We start from the raw sequence: 22,331 nt of genomic DNA on the forward strand, positions 1-22,331 counted from the left end.
GGACAAATAAATGCTTTGTTAATTATGTCCAGATCAGAAGGGGTACAAATCTTTCTTCATGGTCTTAAAAAAGCTAAACACTTATCAGCATTTTTGGCAATGTCGAATATGTGATCACTCTACAACAAGTGGTTTGTGATGCACAGACCTGCAACTGATAGTTGTTCAGTCTCCTTCATGGAAGTACCAACCAAAGATTGGGGTATTGGGGAATTGTAAACCCGTGATAAAGTTGGTTTGAACTTTTGAAGATAATATTTTCAATTGTTGTCAAAATTATGATTGTAATGCACTAAACTCGAATAAGCGTGGTTCAACCCCCTAAAAACGAAGCTCTACCAGCAAAACTCAACTTCATCGAAAAATGTTCATCTAATTTTCTTGGACTGTAATTATTGTTTTTCTTTTTTTTTCTTTTGTCAATCCTTTGTATAAATGCTTGTGACCCTATGACCCTGTGAGTTTTCATGTGGAATTATAATTTTCAAAAATGTCTTCGAAGAGAAACAAACAACAGTGAGTCTGTCAAAGAAAAATGTACTTTTATACTCTTCTCTTCTGCATTCTTCCCCTTGTGAGCTTCACATCATTACCGTTATTATTACACTTAACCTCTCTTGTTTTTCTCTTAATGCTGCATTTAAGATATTTAGTTTAATGACAAAGACAATCAGAATTCCATTTCACGTCCATGCCAACTTCATAACGTCTAGAAGATAGACATCAAAGTATTATATTCTATGTGCAGAGCTGGAACTTAAAAGAAGTTTATAACGAAGGCGATACAATAATAATATAAATTATTATTATCATAATAGAGATATCTCTGTTGCTATATGAAATTCTTAACAGCTTTTATTTAGGTTGGGTCTAGATCCAGGCTGCTGACAGAATATCTACTACAAAAAAAAATATTATATTTGATATAATGACTCAAAATTTTGAGGATTAACTTTTTTGATTGGAATAATAATTTAGAGGTGAATCATTTTAAGGTATTTCTGAGGCTTTAGGGGTTGTCTTTGTCTGTTGTACTTAAGACGCCATTAAGGGTGATTTAGAACTAAGGCTGTGGTAAGCGGTGGTGGTCGGAAGGATTTGTTTTAGGCAGAAGGCTAATCTTCTCTCAATCGTTGACTGCTGGCACCGTTCGTTGTTCATAAAATACAAAAATATCATTTTATCGGCCTAGAGGAAATTTATATCGCTTCGTTGGGTTTATGGATGTTGAAAGAAAAAACGAATGTTGGTCGGTTAGTTCGAAAACAAAAAAATTAAATTTTTACAAATGTAATTTGTGTAGAGGAGATTTAAAGTCCTTATGTTATGGACATATAAACAAGGTCATAATTCTTGAGAAAAAAAGTTTTACTATGCAAAAAAAAAAAAACAATTTGATTCACTGGAATGGGATAATAGGATATGTTATTTTATCAATTTACAGTTGAGCTCTATTTTAGACATACTATATAGTATAGAGATTCTTTTTTTAACCGCAAATCTAGAATTTGGAATGCTATACCCAACTCTGTTTTCCCCTTTTATTTTGATATTCTAAACTTTAAGGCCAATGTGGAACAGTATATCCTCTTTTAACGTTCCCTATTTTTACCGCTCGCATTCTATTTAAACTGAATTCATGATATATTTTATTTGTAGCCAAATTTTGTGTTTACATTTTTCATACTTAAACCTATATTGCACAATTTACAGAGATTGGTATATATGCTACCTTACTACTGCCAAGTATATATTTTGTAATCAATTTTATAAAGCTTAAATTTGAGATTTGAAGGAAAAGCTACTGTTAAAAACCTTCATTAAACAAAATAAAAAAAAAAACATAAAAGGCGTAGATGTGTTGAGAGAAGGGGTGGTTTCAACACGAAGGTGGTTTCAACACGAAGGGATACAATACCCAGTTCAAAACAGCTTTTACGAAAGAAATATAATTTATGTAGGTACATAATATTTACATATCAGTCTTTATTACGAATAAATAAACAGTATTATTATTACTAGAATAATAAATAAATAAATGAATAAATAAATACAAAATTAAATAAATAAATAAATAAAAAAATAAATAAATAAATAAATAATTAAATAAATAAATGAATAAATAAATAAATAAATAAATAAATAAATAAATAAATAAATAAATAAATAAACAAGATAATAAATAAATAAATAAATAAATAAATAAATATATAAATGAATAAATAAATAGATATATAAAAAATGAAAATATTAAATAGATCAGAATAAAATAAACAGATACAAAAAAGTTAATGAATATATAAACATATAATAATATTTGAAAAAAAAAAAACTTTGAAATGAATAATTTAATAGATAACTAAGTTACATACAAAATAACGTTGATATACAAAATAGATACTAAACAATTTGAAAAATAAATAAATAGATAAATAATAAATAATTGTATAATAATTAATAACAAAAAAACATTTATCAGTCTTCAATAATTAAATTAAATAAATTTGCCTATAATACACATTTTATCATTCTTAACAAAAATAACGTTTTATAACAAAGTTTAAGAAGCTAGATTTGAGATAAGGGAATTGTCGGAAGATAAACAAGAATTTATATATTTTTCACTTAATTTTGAAATTCTCATGGAGACCATTCCTATATTGGCTAAGGCGTGCAATTCGATTGTTGAAAAGCACCATGGAACATTTAGCATCATTTTCAGGAGTTTGTTCTGACAAATTTGAAGTCTTCGTATGTGACTTTTTGCACAATTTCCCCAAGCAGGTGATCCATAGAACATAATCGCTTGAAAAATTGCTTTGTAGATCAGTAGTTTGTTGTCACTACTCAACTTTGATTTTCTGTTTATAAATGGGTACAGTATTTTGATTGTTAGGTTCATTTTTTTAATAACTTCTTGTATGTGTGTACTAAACGTTAATCTCTTATCCAAATAAACCCCTAAATATTTAGCGCTTGACTTCCAATCTGTTTCATAACCGTTGAGAATAAGATTGTTACTTGGTAAGAAACAGGGTTTTCTTTTTCGAGAGAAAAAGACCGCCTGAGTCTTAGCAGCATTTATCTTTATTTTCCAGTCATTAAAGTAATCTTGTATTATAAACAGTGCAGATTGCAAGTTAGTTTCAATAGTGGAACCAATTGAATCTGAAGAATAAATACATGTGTCGTCAGCAAAGATGGCTGTTTCACAATTTTGAAGTCTTGGAAAGTCAGACGTAAACACGTTGTAGAGAATTGGACCAAGTACAGATCCTTGGGGGACCCCGGCGACACAGATAAAGCTTTGGGAAAGACAATTGTTAACGGACACAATACACTTTCTTGAAGACAAAAAAGATTTTAAAATTTTAATAAGGTACATAGGAAAATTGAAAATTAATAGCTTATGTAATAGTCCGTCATGCCAAACGGAATCAAAAGCTTTTTCAACGTCCAGCAACACTAAGCCCGTACTTTTTCCTACATTAAAGTTATTTTTAATGTGTTTTGTGATGCGATGAACCTGTTGTACAGTACTGTGAAATGCACGGAATCCAAATTGCTCTAAAGGCAAAACATTATTTGAATTAGTGTGTTCAATAAGCTTCTTTATAATAATTTTTTCAAAACATTTACCAAGAGAACTCAGCAAACTAATCGGTCTGTAGTTAACAGACAAGTTAGCTATCTTACCAGGTTTTAAAATTGGAATAACCTTTGCTATTTTCCATTCATTTGGGAAATATTCCAATTTAAGGCATGAATTAAAAAGTTTTTGTACAAATTTAACTCCCAGCTTTGGCATATTTTTCAAATACAAATTTTTTATTTTGTCAAATCCAACTGACTTTCTAGTTTTCAAAGAATTAAAAACATCTTTGATGTCTTCAATAGTGATGAAGTAATTTTCACCATCATTCGTATCACAGTTAATTATTCTTATTGATTGAGAAACAACAGATTCAATGGTATCATTTGTAACGGCATTGCTAGCTAACAATTGTGCATCATAAAAGGTAGTTGCTAATGCATCTGCTTTTTCAGATCCCGACATCATTAAACTACTTCCTACCTTTAAGACAGGAATATGAGAGTTTCGTTTTTTTATAACTTTAACTATATTCCAGAATGGTTTGCTTGCTTTATCCAACCCTAGCAGCTTCTGATTCCAAGCTCTATTTCTGAAAACTGCTATACCTTCTTTTATAATAGAGTTAAGAATATTCATATATTATTCATATATTCATAACCTTCTGAGTGCCTACAAATTATATAAAAATAAGAGAAAGTATTTTCCAAACCACACCCTTCGAGTGAAAGTAACCTAACTTAAAAATTGCAACGGTTTATATTTATAGTTTAGTTTAATAATATTAATTTGTTCATAAACTTTCAATATATAATTTGGCAATCATTAATTTCCAATGAAATATTTGTGAAACACAATAAAAATTAATCAAAACTATATTTTCTTGAAGACTTTATTGGTCATTTCCCATAAGTTGCAATTTTTGAGTTAGGTCACTATCATTCAAAGGGTGCGAAACTATATTTAAATTACTTGTAATTTGGTTGAAAATGTATGGAATAATGAGCACGGCTAACGCAGATAAAGGCTTTCCTATATACAATGACGGATCCAGGGTGGGGGGGTCGTAGGGGTCATGACTCCCCCTGGGAGATAATTTGTTTGCTGTTTTCGTAGGAATTCCCTTCAATTCAAAACTAATCGTATATTGCGTTAATAGATATGACCCCCATTATATTTTGAATTATTTATTTTTTGTATATGATAACAACATTTGTATTTTACTTCCTTAAACTTTGTTGGTAAAAGTAATACTTTTGACCGAAGATTGAACCAAGAGCATAATATGAATCGGATATTCAGCCCTGTTCCAAAAACACAGCACAAATACATCAACTTTTGACCAATTGACGATTCAGGGGGGGGGGGGTCATATGAGCCAAAAAACTTATACAGTTAAGTTGTATAAGTAAAGATTTCATTTAAAGGATTTATTAGTAATTTAACGACATTCACCAAAAAGTGGTTTGCTGTCAAAAACAACTCAAATTTTGATTTCCACTCAATCAAGAACTTGACAAAAACTTTAGTCATGCTTTCAATTATTTTCATAAAAATTGGTTCTAAGAAAAAGAGCAAATATTCAGGTTCTTAAGAAGAAACCTTGATGATCTCTTAGATCATCAATTTTATATTAAGTTGCTTTGAATTCCTTAAATTAGCCTTTAATTTTATTATTACATTTTTTTGATACACATAAATAGTGATTATTGAAGTGATTTTTACTGCGACATATAGGAACTAGAAAACTAGACAAACAAGAGTTTTTAAACAAATATTTCGACGGTAGAGAAGTCGAAAAAAGTGGGTACCTCGATTCTTTCCGTCTGTCTGTCTTTCCTGGCCACTACAGTCCAAACAATTGTGTTGATTGAAATTAAGATTTTTAGGTGATTAGTGTAAGGAGTTTTTATCATTTTATTAATACAAAGAATAACAGCAGTCCCCACACAAATTTTTTGGTTCAAACATGTGATTTTTCTAGAAATTTCTCAAAAATTTGTGTTCTTAATTTGGCTTCTTTCTACAAGAAAAACATATTTTCGTATTGCTTCAGAAGGGTACCCCTCAAAAAAATCTTTATTTTGTTTTTAAGTTTTCTCAAGAACTAATGGAACGATTTCAAAATTCTTCTTTCTCTGTGCAAGCTCTTGTCAATGATCAAATTGATGATGATTTTTTATGATCAAAAATGTATTTTTTTTATTTTTAATAAAATACTAATTTTGTTTGCAAAACTCGATATCTCAGAAAGGGGACAACATTTTTTTACGATATTTGAATGTAAAATGTTCATATATTTATAAGCTCTTTATTTAGTGCTTATACCAAAAATATTTTTAAGACAAAATTTAAAATGATTTTCGAAAAAAATAGGTTAATCTAGATTTTTCGACAAATAAAATGGCATTTAAATTTTTGAGAAGAACTTATTTTGGAGGTACATTTTTAAATCTTAAAATAGAGGCAATATTTTTAAACAGACTTTTTGGAAGAAAATATCAAGTTCTTGCGACTCAGTCGTGCAAGAAAAAATAAAAATAAATCTACTTTTGATGAATTTGCTTTGGATGTTTTAGAACTGAGATTAACACGAATTTTAATAATACAAATGTCCCAAAAAATCAAGTGGCACTTTTGTTAAACTTTTCCTATCTATTGATATAAAAGCTTTGAAACGTATAATTTTTGCTCTTAAATATGACATATATAGAGAACTGTTCGAATCTTGGAATGCTTTCATATGAGTCATCCAAATTAAATAGTTAGACCATAACTTGCTGGACAACAGTGTTCTAAATAGTTTAATTACTAAAGTTGTCGTTTTAGCACTTATTAAATTTTGTTAGCATCCTTTACAAAACTTTTAAGAACATTTTTAAGCGGTGAGTAAAAACTCATCTAAGTGTGTGACCCCCCCTGATGAAAAATCTGGATCAACCCTTGGCTATATACCTATAAAAACAATAAATTTCAAGAAAAAGATTGTCGCCATCATTTCTTTTTAATGATTTAACATAATATTTGATTGATTGTTTGTCTCAAGTGAAATACTTTCAATAATTCTCAGTCTTTCGACATTTTCATGGGATTTAGGTGTCGAGTGTTCTTGCTTTCCTAAATCAATATTTTTTGGATGGATCAATTTATGATGTATTGCTTTAGGTCAATTTGAATTGTTTAATATTTTACCAGTCTTCAATGAAAAACAATGCGTATGGTTTCTTAATTTAATCAAAAGGAAGGCATGTTTTAAAACGTAATAAAGATTATTTAGAACGCCCTAATTTCTAGTCACAATTTTCAGAAAAACTTATAAATCAAATCGCATAACATTGCAGCGGAATAGTCGCAACTTAGTTTTAACGCTAAATATTTGATTTTAAATATTCTAAAGCACTTAAAATAGTGATTCTGAAACGGCCCGACTCAGTTTCGCCACAAATAGAGACGCTAATCTCAAGGTTTTGGAAGTCTACTGGTTGTCCAAAAATATCGACTTAAAAGGATGGAAAAGGTCTAATGCTCATCCATTTAGTTTTTCCCGAATTGATCTTTAAACCCACCGTTCTCCTGCACCTGCGGAAACGAACCAAATACATTCTCTATTGGCACTGCACATCTATTTCTGCCGTTCATGTCAATTTAATCTGTTTTCCTTATCGAAGTCTAAATCTGGACAGAAATTCAACTTTTAACGAATTTGATGCTCTGTCTGACTCCATTGACAGAATTGCGGGCCATTATCCTCGTCCATTATAATCGTCATCGCGGGCGATTTCAATGTACACAATTCTTCTTGGCTTCGCTATTCTGACCAATCAATACCCGAAGGAAGGTATGTTACGGTCTTTGATGAGTTAAATTAATTTACTCAGCTTGTCAATGAGCCAACTCGAATCTCTGACATTGCAGGCCAATCCGCCAACACCCTAAGCTTGTTTCTTACCTCTGACCCTTATAAATAAACAATCAGTGTATTACCGTCTTTAGGCACATCAAACCATTGTCTGCTATCTGCAAAATTTCTCATGTCAAAAAACGCAGTTAAAGAAAAAACTCCTATGAGAACCGTTCAGCAATATGAGAACCACTGGGACAGACTCAATAAATTCTTCAGAAACTTTAACTAGTCACTATGCTTGCTCGATAGTGACATGGATTCCAGCACAGATATGTTTACAAATTTAATTCTTTGTGGAATGTTTGAACGCTAGTCCACAATGGCACTCCCAATTTAAGCTCGATTGATAAAGCTAATTTAATTGCAGCTACCGGATAATGTCATGAGTCCTCCTGTTCTTGAGAGTGTTGTATTCATGGTTAATCTCAGCGCACAGTGGAACAAATCTTTACATCGTTTTGAAGAAAGTAAAGATTATTGCACTTGATATTTCAAAGCCATGTGATAAAGTTTGGTATCAAGCTCTCTTATCGAAAATGCGTGTCCTTTGGTATTGATGGATTTCTTTCTTGTTGGATTAGGAACTACCTTTCGAACAGTTTCAAATCGGAAATTCATAAAATAAATGCTGGTTTCCCATAGGGTTCTATTTTGTCTCCGACTCCCTTCGTTATATTCATAAACGATCTATTGTCTTCCACTTCTAATCCAATTATTCCCGCTTTTCATATTCGTTTTTAGATTAAAACCCTTGTTCTTTAAATGTGGAACTTCAACGGCAGCGTATGAGGTCAAAATCAACAGATGCCAAAAGTGACAGATGTCAAAAGTGACAGATGTCAAAAGTGACAGATATCAAAAAAGACAGATGTCAAAAGTGACAGATGTCAAAAGTGACAGATGTCAAAAAGACAGACGTTAAAAGTGACAGATGTCAATAGCGGTTTTTGACAAAATTGACAGCTTTGGAAAGTGACATGTTTAAAGATTTAAAACACTTTGCTGAATCCACTGTCCATTATTTTAAAATTGAAAATTGTAGTAGGCCTTGAAGTTCAAAATTTTCTATAAATATAACCATCGACCTCAGAAATTTCATTGCCAAAAAGTTTCGGGAGTGAAAACGTTAAATTTGAAATTAAAAAAAAAATGATTTCTTACCTTATAAGAAATTTATTAAAAAATGTGAGCAAAATTACCTTAAATAGAAAAAGTGAGAGGGAAGATATTGAAAAAGATAAAGGAGAATATGATCTTATTTTAAAATATTATATGAGCTTTTGGAAATTCTAAATTTCAAATAGTTTATTTTTTAATATGATAATATTTTCTTTGTAAAGTTAAAAAATGTATTTATTTTATTAATTTATTAATTAATTATTTAATTAATTAAATGATTCATTAGTTAAATAATTAATTAATTAATATTTATTTATTTATTTATTTATTTATTTATTTATTTATTTATTTATTTATTTATATATTTACTTATTTGTTTATTTATTTTATGTGGTTTGGTAATTTATTTGTTTGATTTCAGTTTATATTTCTGAAATCAAACAAATAAATTACCAAACCACTGTCACTCACACTGCGCTCAGTAGCTCAAGTGTGACAAATCTCAAAAGTTACAGATGTCAAAAGTGACAGATGTCAAAAAAGACAGACGTCAAAAGTCACAGATGTCAAAAGTGACAGACGTCAAAATTGACCGATGTCATAATTGGCAGATGCCAAAAGTCACAGATGTCAATTTTGGTATTCAGAACTTTAAGGTATATCCTCTTAGGCCCTTCACTATTTTCCTAACGCTAGGTCTTTGTCGGTAATGCAAAAGTATCGCTCCTAAAAAAAATGTCTTTGAATTAATTTATTTTCTAAGCTTAGTTACAAAATGTGTCAAAATTCGATCCTTATCCATTTCGAGCCATATCAGCTATAGTTTCATATTTTATAAATTTTTGTGTTTCTAATATTGATCTTCTTAAAATAATATCTGTTTTACTTACATCAAAAACTCATAACACATTAAAGCAGAAATCTCCAAAAGAGGCTATGTTAAATAAAATTGATAAATAAAACTGATTCAACAGTCAAATATGAGGAAAGCTTTAAGTACCAGAAGATAAGTTAGATGAAGTTGGTAAATAAGTGAAATGAAATGTAATTGGTCTAATAAATAATATTTATTTATAACATGATTAAATATTTTATCAATTTAATGTTTTATACACCAGAATGTTTTAAGCACCCTTAAGGAATTCCACAAATCTGTTAATCTATCTTTGGTCTTTTCAAACGGGGAAATGATCGCCGCCCACAACACAATCATCACGAAGATCTGCTTCTTGAAAAAAAACGTAGCTAAGGGCGCAATGCAACGAAATATTGTCTCTAATTAATCATAATCATAATCATATCCTCTAGCACCAATCAACGAATCAAGTCGAGAGGGAATGAATTATGTTAAGATTATTTATATATTAATGTGCGACTGATGAAATTTCGCGGGTTGGATAATTTATCATATTAATCATTACACATTAAAGAACAGATGACACCTGAGAATATTTACCCATAGAGAATTATTGTAGAAGATATCGGATTCAAAATTATAATTATTGTTATTTTATCGTCTACACATAATAAAAAAACCGATACAGTGATGAAAAAAATTATAAAAACAATAGTCCATCATTTTCAATACACAACTTACTCAGATTTGTTTTTCTTTAAAATAAGAACAAGATGGAAGTAGGAGTTTAATTTTGTATTTGACTAATTTCAGCGAACTTATAATAAAAAATAAATAAATAAATAATTAGCTTAAATAAAATTAAAATAGTATAAATAACAATAATTTAATTGAAATAATAAATGTGTATTTATATATACTTAGTTTTCAGACCTAATGCCGCATTTATAATCGGTTGAAGAATCGTCACCTGGATTAATTATATTTGAATACAAAATTGTGTCCTACATCAGGTAGTGAAAAAAGTATTCTTACTCAGCTCTTATGGCTTTTTCACACACTTTTCGTCAATCTTTAGGCGGGTTTTTTGAAAATACGTCCTCTGCTAATTTTTGAACATCTAATACCTTGAATGTTGTATTTCGTGAGCCTACTCTTGAGATCTGGATAATTGGGTGGTAAACGTAGTACCTCATGTTCCATGGGTTGGTTGTAGCTCGGTGCCGTTTTATTACCTCATACTATTCTAGTTTCAACATCTGAATGGTATGCGGAATATTGTTTTCGTTTAGCCATTGTATCATCTCGGATTTATTTCAAGCAGAAGTAATTTGTTTTTCTTATTATTTATTGGTGTAGGAGGTGTTGTCCATTAATATAACTGAAAGTTCCTCCAAGTCGTTCAAACTTGTTCCTGAAGTTCATGTCGTCGTGATAGTCTCCAATTTTTGTTTCAGATTTGAATAAAAGTAATGAGGTTTTTCACGAAACCTTTCTCACCACCTAAATGCGCCATTATTAGTTTCTGTCCATTTGAAATTGTGGTCTTCAACCATCAGGACAAGCCCGTGGTCTTGTATGCTATGAATATAGCTTTTGTTTGAATACATTTATTTTAATTCCCGAATTTATAGATACAGATACTTCACTCTTATGAGTTCAATATCAATTCTTTCGCAGAAAACTTTCCATTTGATTTTTTAAATATAAACTCAATGCCCCATAACCTTTCTGTTGCAAAACCAAAAATCATAGAACATAGAAATAAACAATAATATCTTTTTTGTCAATTAATCCTAAGGCGCAGCTCGAAGGTAGTTTTTTATGTCTAACCCAATTACATTTTGCTTTAGACTTATTTTTTTTTATTACAGGATGCACTGCACTTTGTCCCAATAATAAAAACAAAAATTATTAATTTTATCTTTTCGAAGTAAAGTTTACACCTAAACATTTTGTTTTTTTCTCTTACCGGAGATGAAATAGTTTTTCAGACATCAAGCTTTGAAAGGAAAATAAACCATGATCATGTCTTATTCAAAGAAAGCTCACTGTTTGTGTTTTAACCATTAGTGCTTCAGTCATTATGGCTGAAGCACAAACACGATTCGGCTTCGTCTGCGTTACTTTTGGCCTGCTTCAGTTTGCTTTGAATGACATTTGCATTGTGACATTTCTAAAATGACACTTCTGTCATTAGCAGTTGTTATTTTTTCTCAAAAGTTTGTTTTAGATTGTCGTGCAGTAAGAAATATTAATTTGGAGAACGAACAAATTAAAATCATCGTGGAAGTAGCTTACACAGCCTATCGTTGGTATGTTCAGCTCAGGGAGCAAGAAGAAGAGCAGACTGATAGACGTTGGTGGGTCTGGGAGCTCAATCTTCGGAGAGATGAGGAAGAATTCTATGCTCTGAACTTTAACCAAATTAAGGATAAAGACCCAGAGCACTTCTTTAAAACAACAAAGATGTCTCCTAACGCATTTCAAATACTTCGCGCTCTTATTGGACCACATCTGGAGAAGACTAGTTGGAGAAAACCTATTGAATTAAGTGCACGACTTTTCTTAACTTAACTTAACTTAACGCTTAGCCATGTTCAGCATAAACTCATCATCCACATCGCGCTCAGGAGGAGCTGCCGAGCTCAACTGGGCTGAAACGGTCCCATTGAACCCTCCAGAAAGGATTTAAAATCATCTTCCGCCCTATCGCTTTGAGGATCTCGCTCTCTTTGGAGTAATCATCTCGTTGCAGTCGTCATTTCCACAATTAAAATCTTTTTGGCGACGGCGAATCTTCAGAGAAAAGCAAATATTTTCTTTGTTTACATTTTTTTTTACAGCAGTAAAGCTTCCGTTTGGGGTCACATTGTGTAACATTACGTTCTTTTCCTAACGATTGTCAAACGAAACGTGATGTCGAAGCTCCATTTTGATAGCATGCATTGAATTCCTATGGTTAACGTCAGGTGAAGCCGAAGCTGAATTGTGTTTGTGATTCAGCCATTCCAGCTTCAGAGCTGAAGCAGCAGCTTCATTGGCGCCAATTAAAGAGTAAATCAGAGAAATTGAAAGAGAAATGCGCAGTAGGCCAACTGAATTGGTTCAAGCTATACTTTAACTGTTATTCTAATGTGAGGATCGATTTTTTGGTATGAAAATAGACATTTTGAGTTTGTCAGATATTTTGTTTAGATACTAAACAACATTTTTAAACGTCATCTATAATTTTAAAAAGAAGCTGGGATGCGACCCACACTGATAACTTCCCATCCCGGCTGTGGATTTGTCTTGCTTAAAAATTTGTCTTTATGTGCTCGTATCAATTTTTACCAAATTTGCGTACTATTTTTTGTAGATTTTATTTTTTATGAAAAAAACGGACTGTTGGATTTGTATATAAAAATTACTGAATATCGAAAACAATATTTTATGTGAAATAAAATAAGTTTGAAGCCAATATTTCAATATTTTGAAAAGATATTTAGTCGAAAATCAATTCTTACCAACTTTTGTTAATATTTTTTAGGTTCTTAATTTGTTTGTACAAGAACATTCAATTTGATTTTTTTCAAAATTTTACAGAATGTTAACAACAATATTTGTTGAAAGGTAAAAGTAGCTTAAAGCCAATATCTTCAATTTTTGAAAAGATATTTGAGTCGAAAATAAATTTTTAACCAACTTTTATAAATTTTTTTTAGGTTTTTATTTTTTGTAAAAAAACTGTCAATTCGATTTTTCTCAAAATTTTATCAGATGTCAAAAACATTAGTCTTGTTTCACAAAATTCTTTTGGAAATCATATTTTAGTCGTAAAATTTTAGAGGTGACAAATTTTTTTAGTTTCAGTTTCAGCATCTTTCTGTCTTATTATCTGTAAAACAAAAATTATTTGAAATCGATATCGATATATCTGGTTCTTGAGCAATGAACGACGAAACAAACGTAGCGAACGCATACAGATATCTTTCTAAAAATCTTTTACTTCGATTCTAGGAACTTTGAAACATCGAGAAATGTCAAAATTTTCAATTTGACAAATCGGACCCATTAAAATAACTTCCTATGGGAAGTTAATAAATATGGGTAGTGGATTACATTTTGAACGCGATGTGGTAGAACGACTAAGACAAACTGGAAAGCCGATGGTTGAAATTGCAAAGACCTTAAATTGTTCCAAGAAAAAAGTATATAAAGCTCTACCATTAAAGCCCAAAAGAAAAAACAAGATGAAAAAAATGATAAACTGCTTAAATTTGAAGAAACCATTTCAAGATGAAGAAAAAGATAAACTGGTAAAATTAGTAAAATAAGTAAGAAGAAACCATTTTTTCTTTAAGAGAACTCAAAAATAAATTAATTGTATTAGAACAATAAGAAACCTATTAATAAAAGCAAATGTTTCTAGTATAAGTCCACGAAAAGTGTCGTTTTTGAGCAAGAAAAACATGCCTTTGCAAACAAACCCATCTTCTTAATTGAGTAACGTTTTGTGGTAGAATGAAAAGAAGATTAATTTGTTTTGTTCCGATTGAAAAATGTATTGTAAAGGGTTAGGAATTTAACCTAAAATACACAAAGAAGACAGTGAAACACGGTGGTGGAGTGCAATGATTTCGAGGTGCTTTTCAGTGTCTGTAGGGCCGATATTTTGGATCATAGATAAGATGTACGTTGTGGATTATGTCCACATCTTAAATTTAGTCATACTACTATTAACTGAAGAGGAGGTGCCAATTACATGGGAGCTTATGTGGGATAATAACCCGAAGCATTTTTCCCAATTGGCTAAAAAATACCTTCAACAAAGTGAATTTTACTCCAAACCCGTGAAGACATGTGCCCAATTGGTACCCTTATTAGAAATAAGGCTACCATTGCACAAACTTAACTTTTACAATTAAGTTTTTCTTTTCTTTCTCGCTACAAAAAGATTACCTTACTTACTTACTGAATGTGGCGTTATAGTCCTGTGTGAACTAGGGCCTCACACAACAAACTTCTTCATCTAGCTCGGTCCCTAGCTAGATGTCTCCAGTTTTGAGCTTCCACTTGTGCGCGCCACCTGATTCGCGGTCTTCTTCTACTGCGCTGTCCTGTGGGTGTGGATTCGAAGACTCTCCGGGCCCGAGCATTGGTTTCCATGCGCTCTACCTGCCATCTTAGTCGTTGGACTTTTACCCATCTGGCTAAGTACGTCGCTGTACAGCCCGTACAGCTCGTCGTTCCATCTTCTCCTCCACTTCCCATTTAATGCATACGGTAGATGACACGAAGAACTTTTCTCTCGAAGCGACCCAAGGTGCTTAAATCCGTTGTTGTCATAGTCCATGCTTCTGCACCGTATAGCAGGACGGGGATGATAAGGGTCTTATATAGCAACACTTTGGACCCTCGAGAGAGGACTTTAAAACTCAATTGCTTTGTTAGTCCAAAGAAACAGCGGTTAGCAAGAGTTATTATTAAATTAAATTAATTAAAACAAAAAGAAAAGTGTGTAAATTTGTCTTTTATATAAAGTGGAATATACATATATATATACATATATATATATATACACATTTTTAAACTTTAATTTTTAAAATTAATAAGTTGTGCAAGAAAATTGCGTAAAAGAAAAAAAAAAAACAATAAATTGCAATTGACTATAAATTTAAATTATTTAAAAAGAATATAATTGTGCTGTGCAAATCGGGGCTCCCGCGACGCGTAATTAATACCAAACTCAACTCTACATCATCCATCGAAGGCACACAAAGTAAGTCCTCATTTTTAAAGTATTTTTTGTTTGCTCTTTTTTTTTATTACATTTTTAAATAACAAAAGTCCATTATGTCGTTTGGGGAGCTTCAAAAAGAAGTTTTGGCGCAATTAGAGCGCGACTTTTCTAATTTTAAGAAGACAGGCCAGGCTCGTCGAACGAGTAACTATTTGAAAACTCGCATGGTGCTACTTGAACAAAATTTAGAAAATGCCAAACGATATCACGAGGAAATCGTTAGCGGGGGGAAGCTCGAAGAGAATTTTAAAAAGGAAGACATGATAGCGGTGTTCGATCAAATTCGCGCCATTTATCTCGAATATAGGACTGAAATAATGGATGGTTTAGACAAATTATGTCCGTCCGCTCCACTTACGCCTGCAGTGGGAGCACCTCCATCAACAGGCCTTCCATCAGCAACACACCAGTCACAGCCAAATGTCCTCAAGCTTCCTCCAATCAAACCTCCCACGTTCTCGGGGTCTTATACATCGTGGCGTTCCTATCACGATATCTTTACGTCACTTGTTCATAACAATCCTGGCTTGAACGAAATCCAAAAAATGCATTTTTTGAAAGAGAGTTTGACAGGCGATGCCGAACGTCTTCTGCATCATTTAGATCTTAGTTCTGGGAATTATGCAAAGGCATGGGATTTATTGAAAGAAAGGTATGATCATAAAAGAGTTTTGGTCAATTCTTATCTCAAGGTCTTTTTTGGCCAACCTGTACAAAGTAAGGAATCTGCCGAAACCCTTAAAAGCTTACTTGACACAACAATCGAAGTTGTCCATGCTCTGGAAAATTTAGGATTACCAGTGAAGGACTTGGGCCAAAACCCAACAGCTATGGGAAGAAAAGCTCGGCAATAACAAAGAACTCCCAACCTTCGCCGATTTTACTGATTTTCTTAAATCACGTTTTCGGACTTTGGAAGCTATTGTGCAGCAAGCCAGTTGCACTACACAGCCACAGCCAGTCACGAAATCGCCTGTCACAGCTAAAACATTTCATGCTTAAACCCAAAAACAACAATTTAAAACGCAATATCAATGTCAAATTTGCAAAAAAGGACAACACTCGTTGATGAAATGTTATCGGTTTTTAAACATGGATACGGTACAAAAGCAACAAGCTGTACAGCAAGCTGGAGTGTGTGAAAACTGTCTTGCTTACAGCCACAAAACCCGTTTTTGTTTAAGTAACCGGTCCTGTTATTTTTGTAACCAAAAACAGCACTCTTTTTTGCACAAATTTCACAAACTTCAAGTTCTAATGCGAACAACTCAACACATTTTCAACAACGAAGTTCACAACTTCAGAACCAACAGGTAGCCTTGAATCCAAATGCTCCTGCTTTCCAACCAACAAGCGAAAGTGTTCCTGGTTGCAATACCCGACACAATTTTTATGCGTCTCAAGTCCACGGTACTCAAATTTTATTAGCCACTGCGATCGTTAGAGTTAAATGTGAATATGGAAGATTTTCAGATCTCAGAGCACTTATTGACCCAGGCTCAGATGCCACCTTTATCTCTGAGTCAGCAGCAAGGCTTTTAAATCTCACCCAACACCAAACAAATGTTAATGTATCAGGGCTAGGGAAGGTCAGCAGCGGCATCAGTCAAAGTAACGTTAACATAATGTTTAAATCTAAACATTCGACGTTTGAAGGCGCAACCAAAGCGTACATTTTTAAATCGTTGACTGGCCTTCTTCCGGCCCACAAAATGATACCACACAATTATGATCATTTGGCTAATTTGCAGTTAGCAGATCCTGAATTTTATGTTCCCGCTCCAATCGACATACTTTTCGGCTCAGATGTTTATCCGGACATTATATTACGGGAAATTATTCGCAGCGAGCACGTAGTCGCTCCCATTGCACAAAACAACCAATTGGGGTGGATTATATTGGGTAAGAATCCTGAAGTTATTCCAAAGCCGATCCGAAGTTTCTTCCAACACATTGATCTCGATACACAAATCCGAAAATTTTGGGAGATTGAAGAAATTCTTTTCGTGATTCGAGCTTCAGAAGAGGATATTGCCTGCGAAAAGTATTTTAATGAAACAACCAAGCGATTATGTGATGGGCGGTACGAAGTGAATCTTCCATTTAAAGTAGGATTTCATCCTGAACTAGGATCCAGCAAAGAAATGGCAACTCGACGTTTTTTATCTTTGGAACGACGATTTGAAAGGGACCCAAAATTGCAAGAAAGTTACAGCCAATGTATCATGGAATACCTTAGTTTGAAACACATGGAAGAAGTAGACGTAAACGACCCAATTTTGAAAACCCCTTTTCACTATTTTCTTCCTCATCATGCTGTATTTAAAGAATCGAGTTCTACCACAAAATTAAGAGTCGTTTTTGATGCAGCCTCAAAAACCTATGATGGTACATCCTTAAATCAACACCTGATGACAGGTCCTAAACTTCAAGAAAACATTGTTGACATAATTTTAAAATGGCGAGCATTCAAATTTACAATAACAGCTGATATTGAGAAGATGTATCGCCAAATTTTTGTGCAAGAACTGGATAGATACTATCAACTCATTATTTGGCGTGAAAATCCAAAGCAACCCATCAAGGTCTTTAAACTGAAGACGGTCACTTTTGGCACGGCTTGTGCGCCTTACTTGGCCATTCGAGTCCTACACAAAGCCGCTGATGATGAGTCTGAAAGGTATCAAAAGGGAGCTCTTGCGGTTAAAGGTGAGATGTACGTAGACGATTTCATGAGTGGAGGAGATTCTATAGACGAAACTCGTATAAAACGCGAAGAAACACGAAATCTTTTGGCGTCTGCAGGTCTCAAACTTCGGAAGTGGACGTCCAACTGCAAGGATCTTCTGCAAGACTTACCCAAAGAAGATTATGAGATAACTTTTGAAGTGCCTTTTCAATCAACAGATCATGTCAAAACATTAGACATAAGATGGAATTCACAAGAAGACTCATTTTCGTTCAAAAACTTTCAACAGGAAACCGATGAAGTGACAAAAAGGACAATGCTATCAGCAATTGCAAAACTTTTTGATCCGCTTGGCTGGATTGCGCCATGTGTGATCAAAGCCAAGATCATAATGCAAAAATTATGGTGCAGAGGAACCGATTGGGATGAAACCATTTCATCAGATCTTAAAGAAGAATGGCAAGTTTTTCAGACGGAATTGCCTTTAATACAACACGTTAAAATCCCACTATGGATAAATACACAACATACACAGAAATCGGTGGAATTTCACGGTTTTAGTGACGCGTCGGAGAAGGCTTATGGAGCAGTTGTCTTCATACGTGTCCTTGATAATGCCGAGAATATTCACATGCATATACTAACATCGAAAACAAAGGTGGCTCCATTGAAAACAGTCAGTCTACCACGACTAGAACTAAGCACTAAGTGAAACCCAAGTAGGTGAGGATTCCGATCCCACCGAATTCTTTATTCAAGGGTATAGCTTGGCGCCATTACTCTTTTCCCACCATGGTCTCGGCATATACATTAGGAATGATATTACTTATCAGTTTTTGCCACAATATGGTCTCTGCATCAATTCTTTTTTCAATTTTATGTGGTTTAAATTTTCCGTGAACAAGCAAATCATTCACTATTGCTTCCTTTATCGAAGCCCAAATCTAGACAGAGTATCAACTTCTCGTGAATTTGATGCTTTGTCTGATTCCATCCAAAGAATTGTTTCGTCCTATCCTCGCACTGAAATCGTTGTTACGGGCGATTTCAATGTACACAATTCTTCATGGCTTCAACATTCAGGCCAGTCAACACCAGAAGGAGTGTGTGCTGAGATCTTCGCTGAGTTAAACCACCTAACTCAGCTGGTCAACGAGCCCACTCGAATATCGGACGTGGTAGGTCGAGCAGAAAACACTCTTGACTTGTTTCTTACCTCTGACCCTGTTAAGTACACTATTAGTGTTCTATCTCCTCTAGGCACATCTGACCATTGTGTCATATCAGAAAATTTCTCGTGTTAAAACTCTCCAGGTAAAGAAAGAGCTCCTAAGAGAACCGTTTGGCAATACGAGAAAGCCAACTGGGACGGTCTCAATAATTACTTCAGGATATTTAACTGGTCACTATGCTTCCTCGATAGTGACGTTGACGCCAGCGCTGATATGATCAAAAGTTTGATTCTCCTGGGAATGAGAACTTTTATCCCGAATAGGGTTAAAAGCATCAGACCTAAGGAAAACGCATGGTTCGATGCGAGCTGTAAAGAGGTTATTAGGGTTAAAAAGGTAAATTTCCGTTGTTTTAAAGCCAATCCTACTGAGGAAAACCGGAATAAGTTCAAGCAAGCCAGGAAGGCCTGCAACGCCCATATACGACGGACCAAATTTTTACATGACCAAAAACTACGGCAAAAAATACTGCAATGTCCCAAAGGCAGTAAAAACTTTTGGTCATTTGTAAAAAATATGAGGAATTCTTACTCTTCCTCGTATCCTACGCTCGTTGTGACTGACACTCCATTTGTTAGCTCTTTAGAGAAAGCAAATCTCTTTGCTAGGCAGTTCGCCGCCAAGTCAACACTGCCAGTGAGTGTTATGACTCCGCCTGTACTTGAGCGAGTTAATGATTCTATGGGGCAAATCTTTTTTGGCACTCGTACTGTAGCGAGAGTCCTAAAAGATCTTAACATACACAAATCTGCTGGTCCGCATGGTATCCCCGCTATTGTTCTGAAGAGGTGTTCTTCATCGCTGGAAAAACCACTGCGTAAGCTTTTTCATCTGTCCTACTCCTCAGGTCTCGTTCCGAGCGGATGGAAAACCGCATTTGTCCAGCCTATTCCCAAAAAAGGCGAATCTTCCTCACCGTCTAATTATCGACCGATTGCACTTACGTCCCTTCTTTCCAAGGTCATGGAAACGCTGATTAATTATCAGCTCAAGAAATATCTTGAAGAACGGAAGCTTCTTAATGACCAATAGTATGGCTTTCGTTGCAACAGGTGATCTCATGGTTCATCTCACCGAACGGTGGAACAAATCTTTACATAGTTTTGGAGAAAGTAAGATTATTGCACTAGATATTTCAAAAGCATTTGATAGGGTTTGGCATCAGGCTCTCTTATCGAAAATGCGTGCATTCAATTTTCATGAATCCTTGCTTCATTGCATTAGTAATTACCTTTCGGATCGTTCAATACAAATAGTATTGGATGGATTCAAGTCTGAAAACCACAAAATAAATGCTGGTGTGCCCCAGGGCTCTGTTCTATCTCCAACATTCTTTCTCATTTTTATTAATGATCTCCTGTCTGCAACATCTTATCCAATACATTGTTTCGGTGACGATAGTACTCTTAGCTTTTCATATTCGTTTTCAGACTCACATCCCTCTTCTTCGGATGTGGAACTGCAACGACAAAATATGATAAGCTCATTAAATTCCGACCTAAACAGCATTATACAATGGGGAATAAGAAACCGTGTGGAATTTAATGCTTCGAAAACGCAATGCTGTCTTGTATCGTTAAAGTGAAATATACCCCCCCTGCCATTATCCATAAATGGCACTTGCATCGAGGAAATTGAACATCTCGATATTCTTGGTATGTGTATCACCAACCATCTTTTGTGGAACGATCACATACGCGATGTCGCCTAAAATGCCGCAAGATGTTTGGGTTTTCTAAGCGATGCAAGAAGTTTTTCTCCTCCTCTGATCTGGCTGTTATTTACAAGACTTATATACGTCCATAACTTGAGTATAACTCCCAAATCTGGGCTGGTGCTCCTGCAACCTACTTAAGCCTCTTGGATAGTATTGAACGTGGAGCATTAAGATTGATTGGTGATATTAGCATCATAAGATCATTTAAGTCACTTGAACATCGTCGAAATGTTTCTTGTCTCACCCTCTTTTACCGTTATTTTAATGTTTTATGTTCTAGAGAAATAGCCAGCTGCATTCCTCCCGTTAAACAGTTCAACCGTAATACTCGCGCTTCTAGGAATGCTCATCAATATATCCTCGAGCCCATCTTCGGTCGTACTGTCAAGTACAGAGATTCGTTTTTTAGCCGTACTATGCGAATGTGGAATGCCTTGCCACACTCCTTTCAACCCCTCTCTCCCTTTCCTAGTGCTCACACTGTGTCTACATAATAAGGGTAATATATCCCCTTGAGTGTGCGCTTATTATAAAAAAATAAAAAAAGCCACTAAACACGTCTATAGGAAATTTGCCAATACCAATGTCAATGAACTGTTTAAAGAACATGTTGTTCATTTTGCAACTCGACATGCACATTCTTGCTTAAATTAAGTACTTTGACATGTTTCCACGAATTAGAGGCCTTTAGACATGCATTGATTTCATCTGCGGCGTTGATTGTAAAATCACTGGCAAGGTTTTACGAAAACCATCTACTAGTAAAATCATTGCACCACCAAATCTGTTATTATTGCTTCGTAGATCTTTTGAGGTTCCGTCTAAAGCATCCAAAGATTTGTTATGTTTTATCCCAAACAATCAATTTACATTGCTGCAAAACCTTTGCCATTGCAGAGTTCTTCAAAATGTTGCATGTCGGATTTTCAGTGCTTTTCATATTCAATGGCAATTTTAGTGCTGAATGGGCTGTTCGACCACCTTCAAGCAAAGTTTCTGCGATTTCTGACGAATCGAGTGCAATTTTATATTGTGAGCGAATTGTTGCTCATATTAATGAAATCAAAAAAGTTTTTCCTATACCACCAGGTGCATCTAAGAAGTAAATCCCTCCAGTTTCATCACTTGTTACTTTCATAAGATGTATACTTTTGTTGTTCATTCAACAGTGGAATATCTGTTTGTATTAATTCTTTCAAAGAGAGTTTTTCGCGATGCCACTCTTGGTTAAAAGCATCAGGCATTTGACGATTGGTCGCGATCTGGCCTAATTGAATTAATAGTTTGATTGACATTATCCGGCACATGTCCTCAATTGAAATCAATGCTGTTAACAGTCAAATATTTCTTCTTCAAAAGTCCCATAAGCAAGGCAATAAAAATAGCTACAATTTATTTTCTATGAAGACTTGTAGAAACTACATAATTCACCCAATG

The 22,331-nt window shown here is 33.9% G+C and overlaps 1 protein-coding gene across 1 annotated transcript; it reads left to right on the forward strand.

Annotated features, from left to right (window-relative positions):
* Positions 1 to 16,348: 16,348 nt before the first annotated feature.
* On the forward strand, positions 16,349 to 18,657 carry LOC129941306 (uncharacterized). Its single transcript, XM_056049909.1, has 2 exons — positions 16,349 to 16,394; positions 16,475 to 18,657. The coding sequence occupies exons 1-2, from the start codon at positions 16,349 to 16,351 to the stop codon at positions 18,655 to 18,657; spliced, it is 2,229 nt and encodes a 742-aa protein (XP_055905884.1).
* Positions 18,658 to 22,331: the final 3,674 nt, after the last annotated feature.

The sequence above is a fragment of the Eupeodes corollae genome, chromosome 1 (genome assembly GCF_945859685.1).
Source record: "Eupeodes corollae chromosome 1, idEupCoro1.1, whole genome shotgun sequence".
NCBI lineage: Eukaryota > Metazoa > Arthropoda > Insecta > Diptera > Syrphidae > Eupeodes > Eupeodes corollae.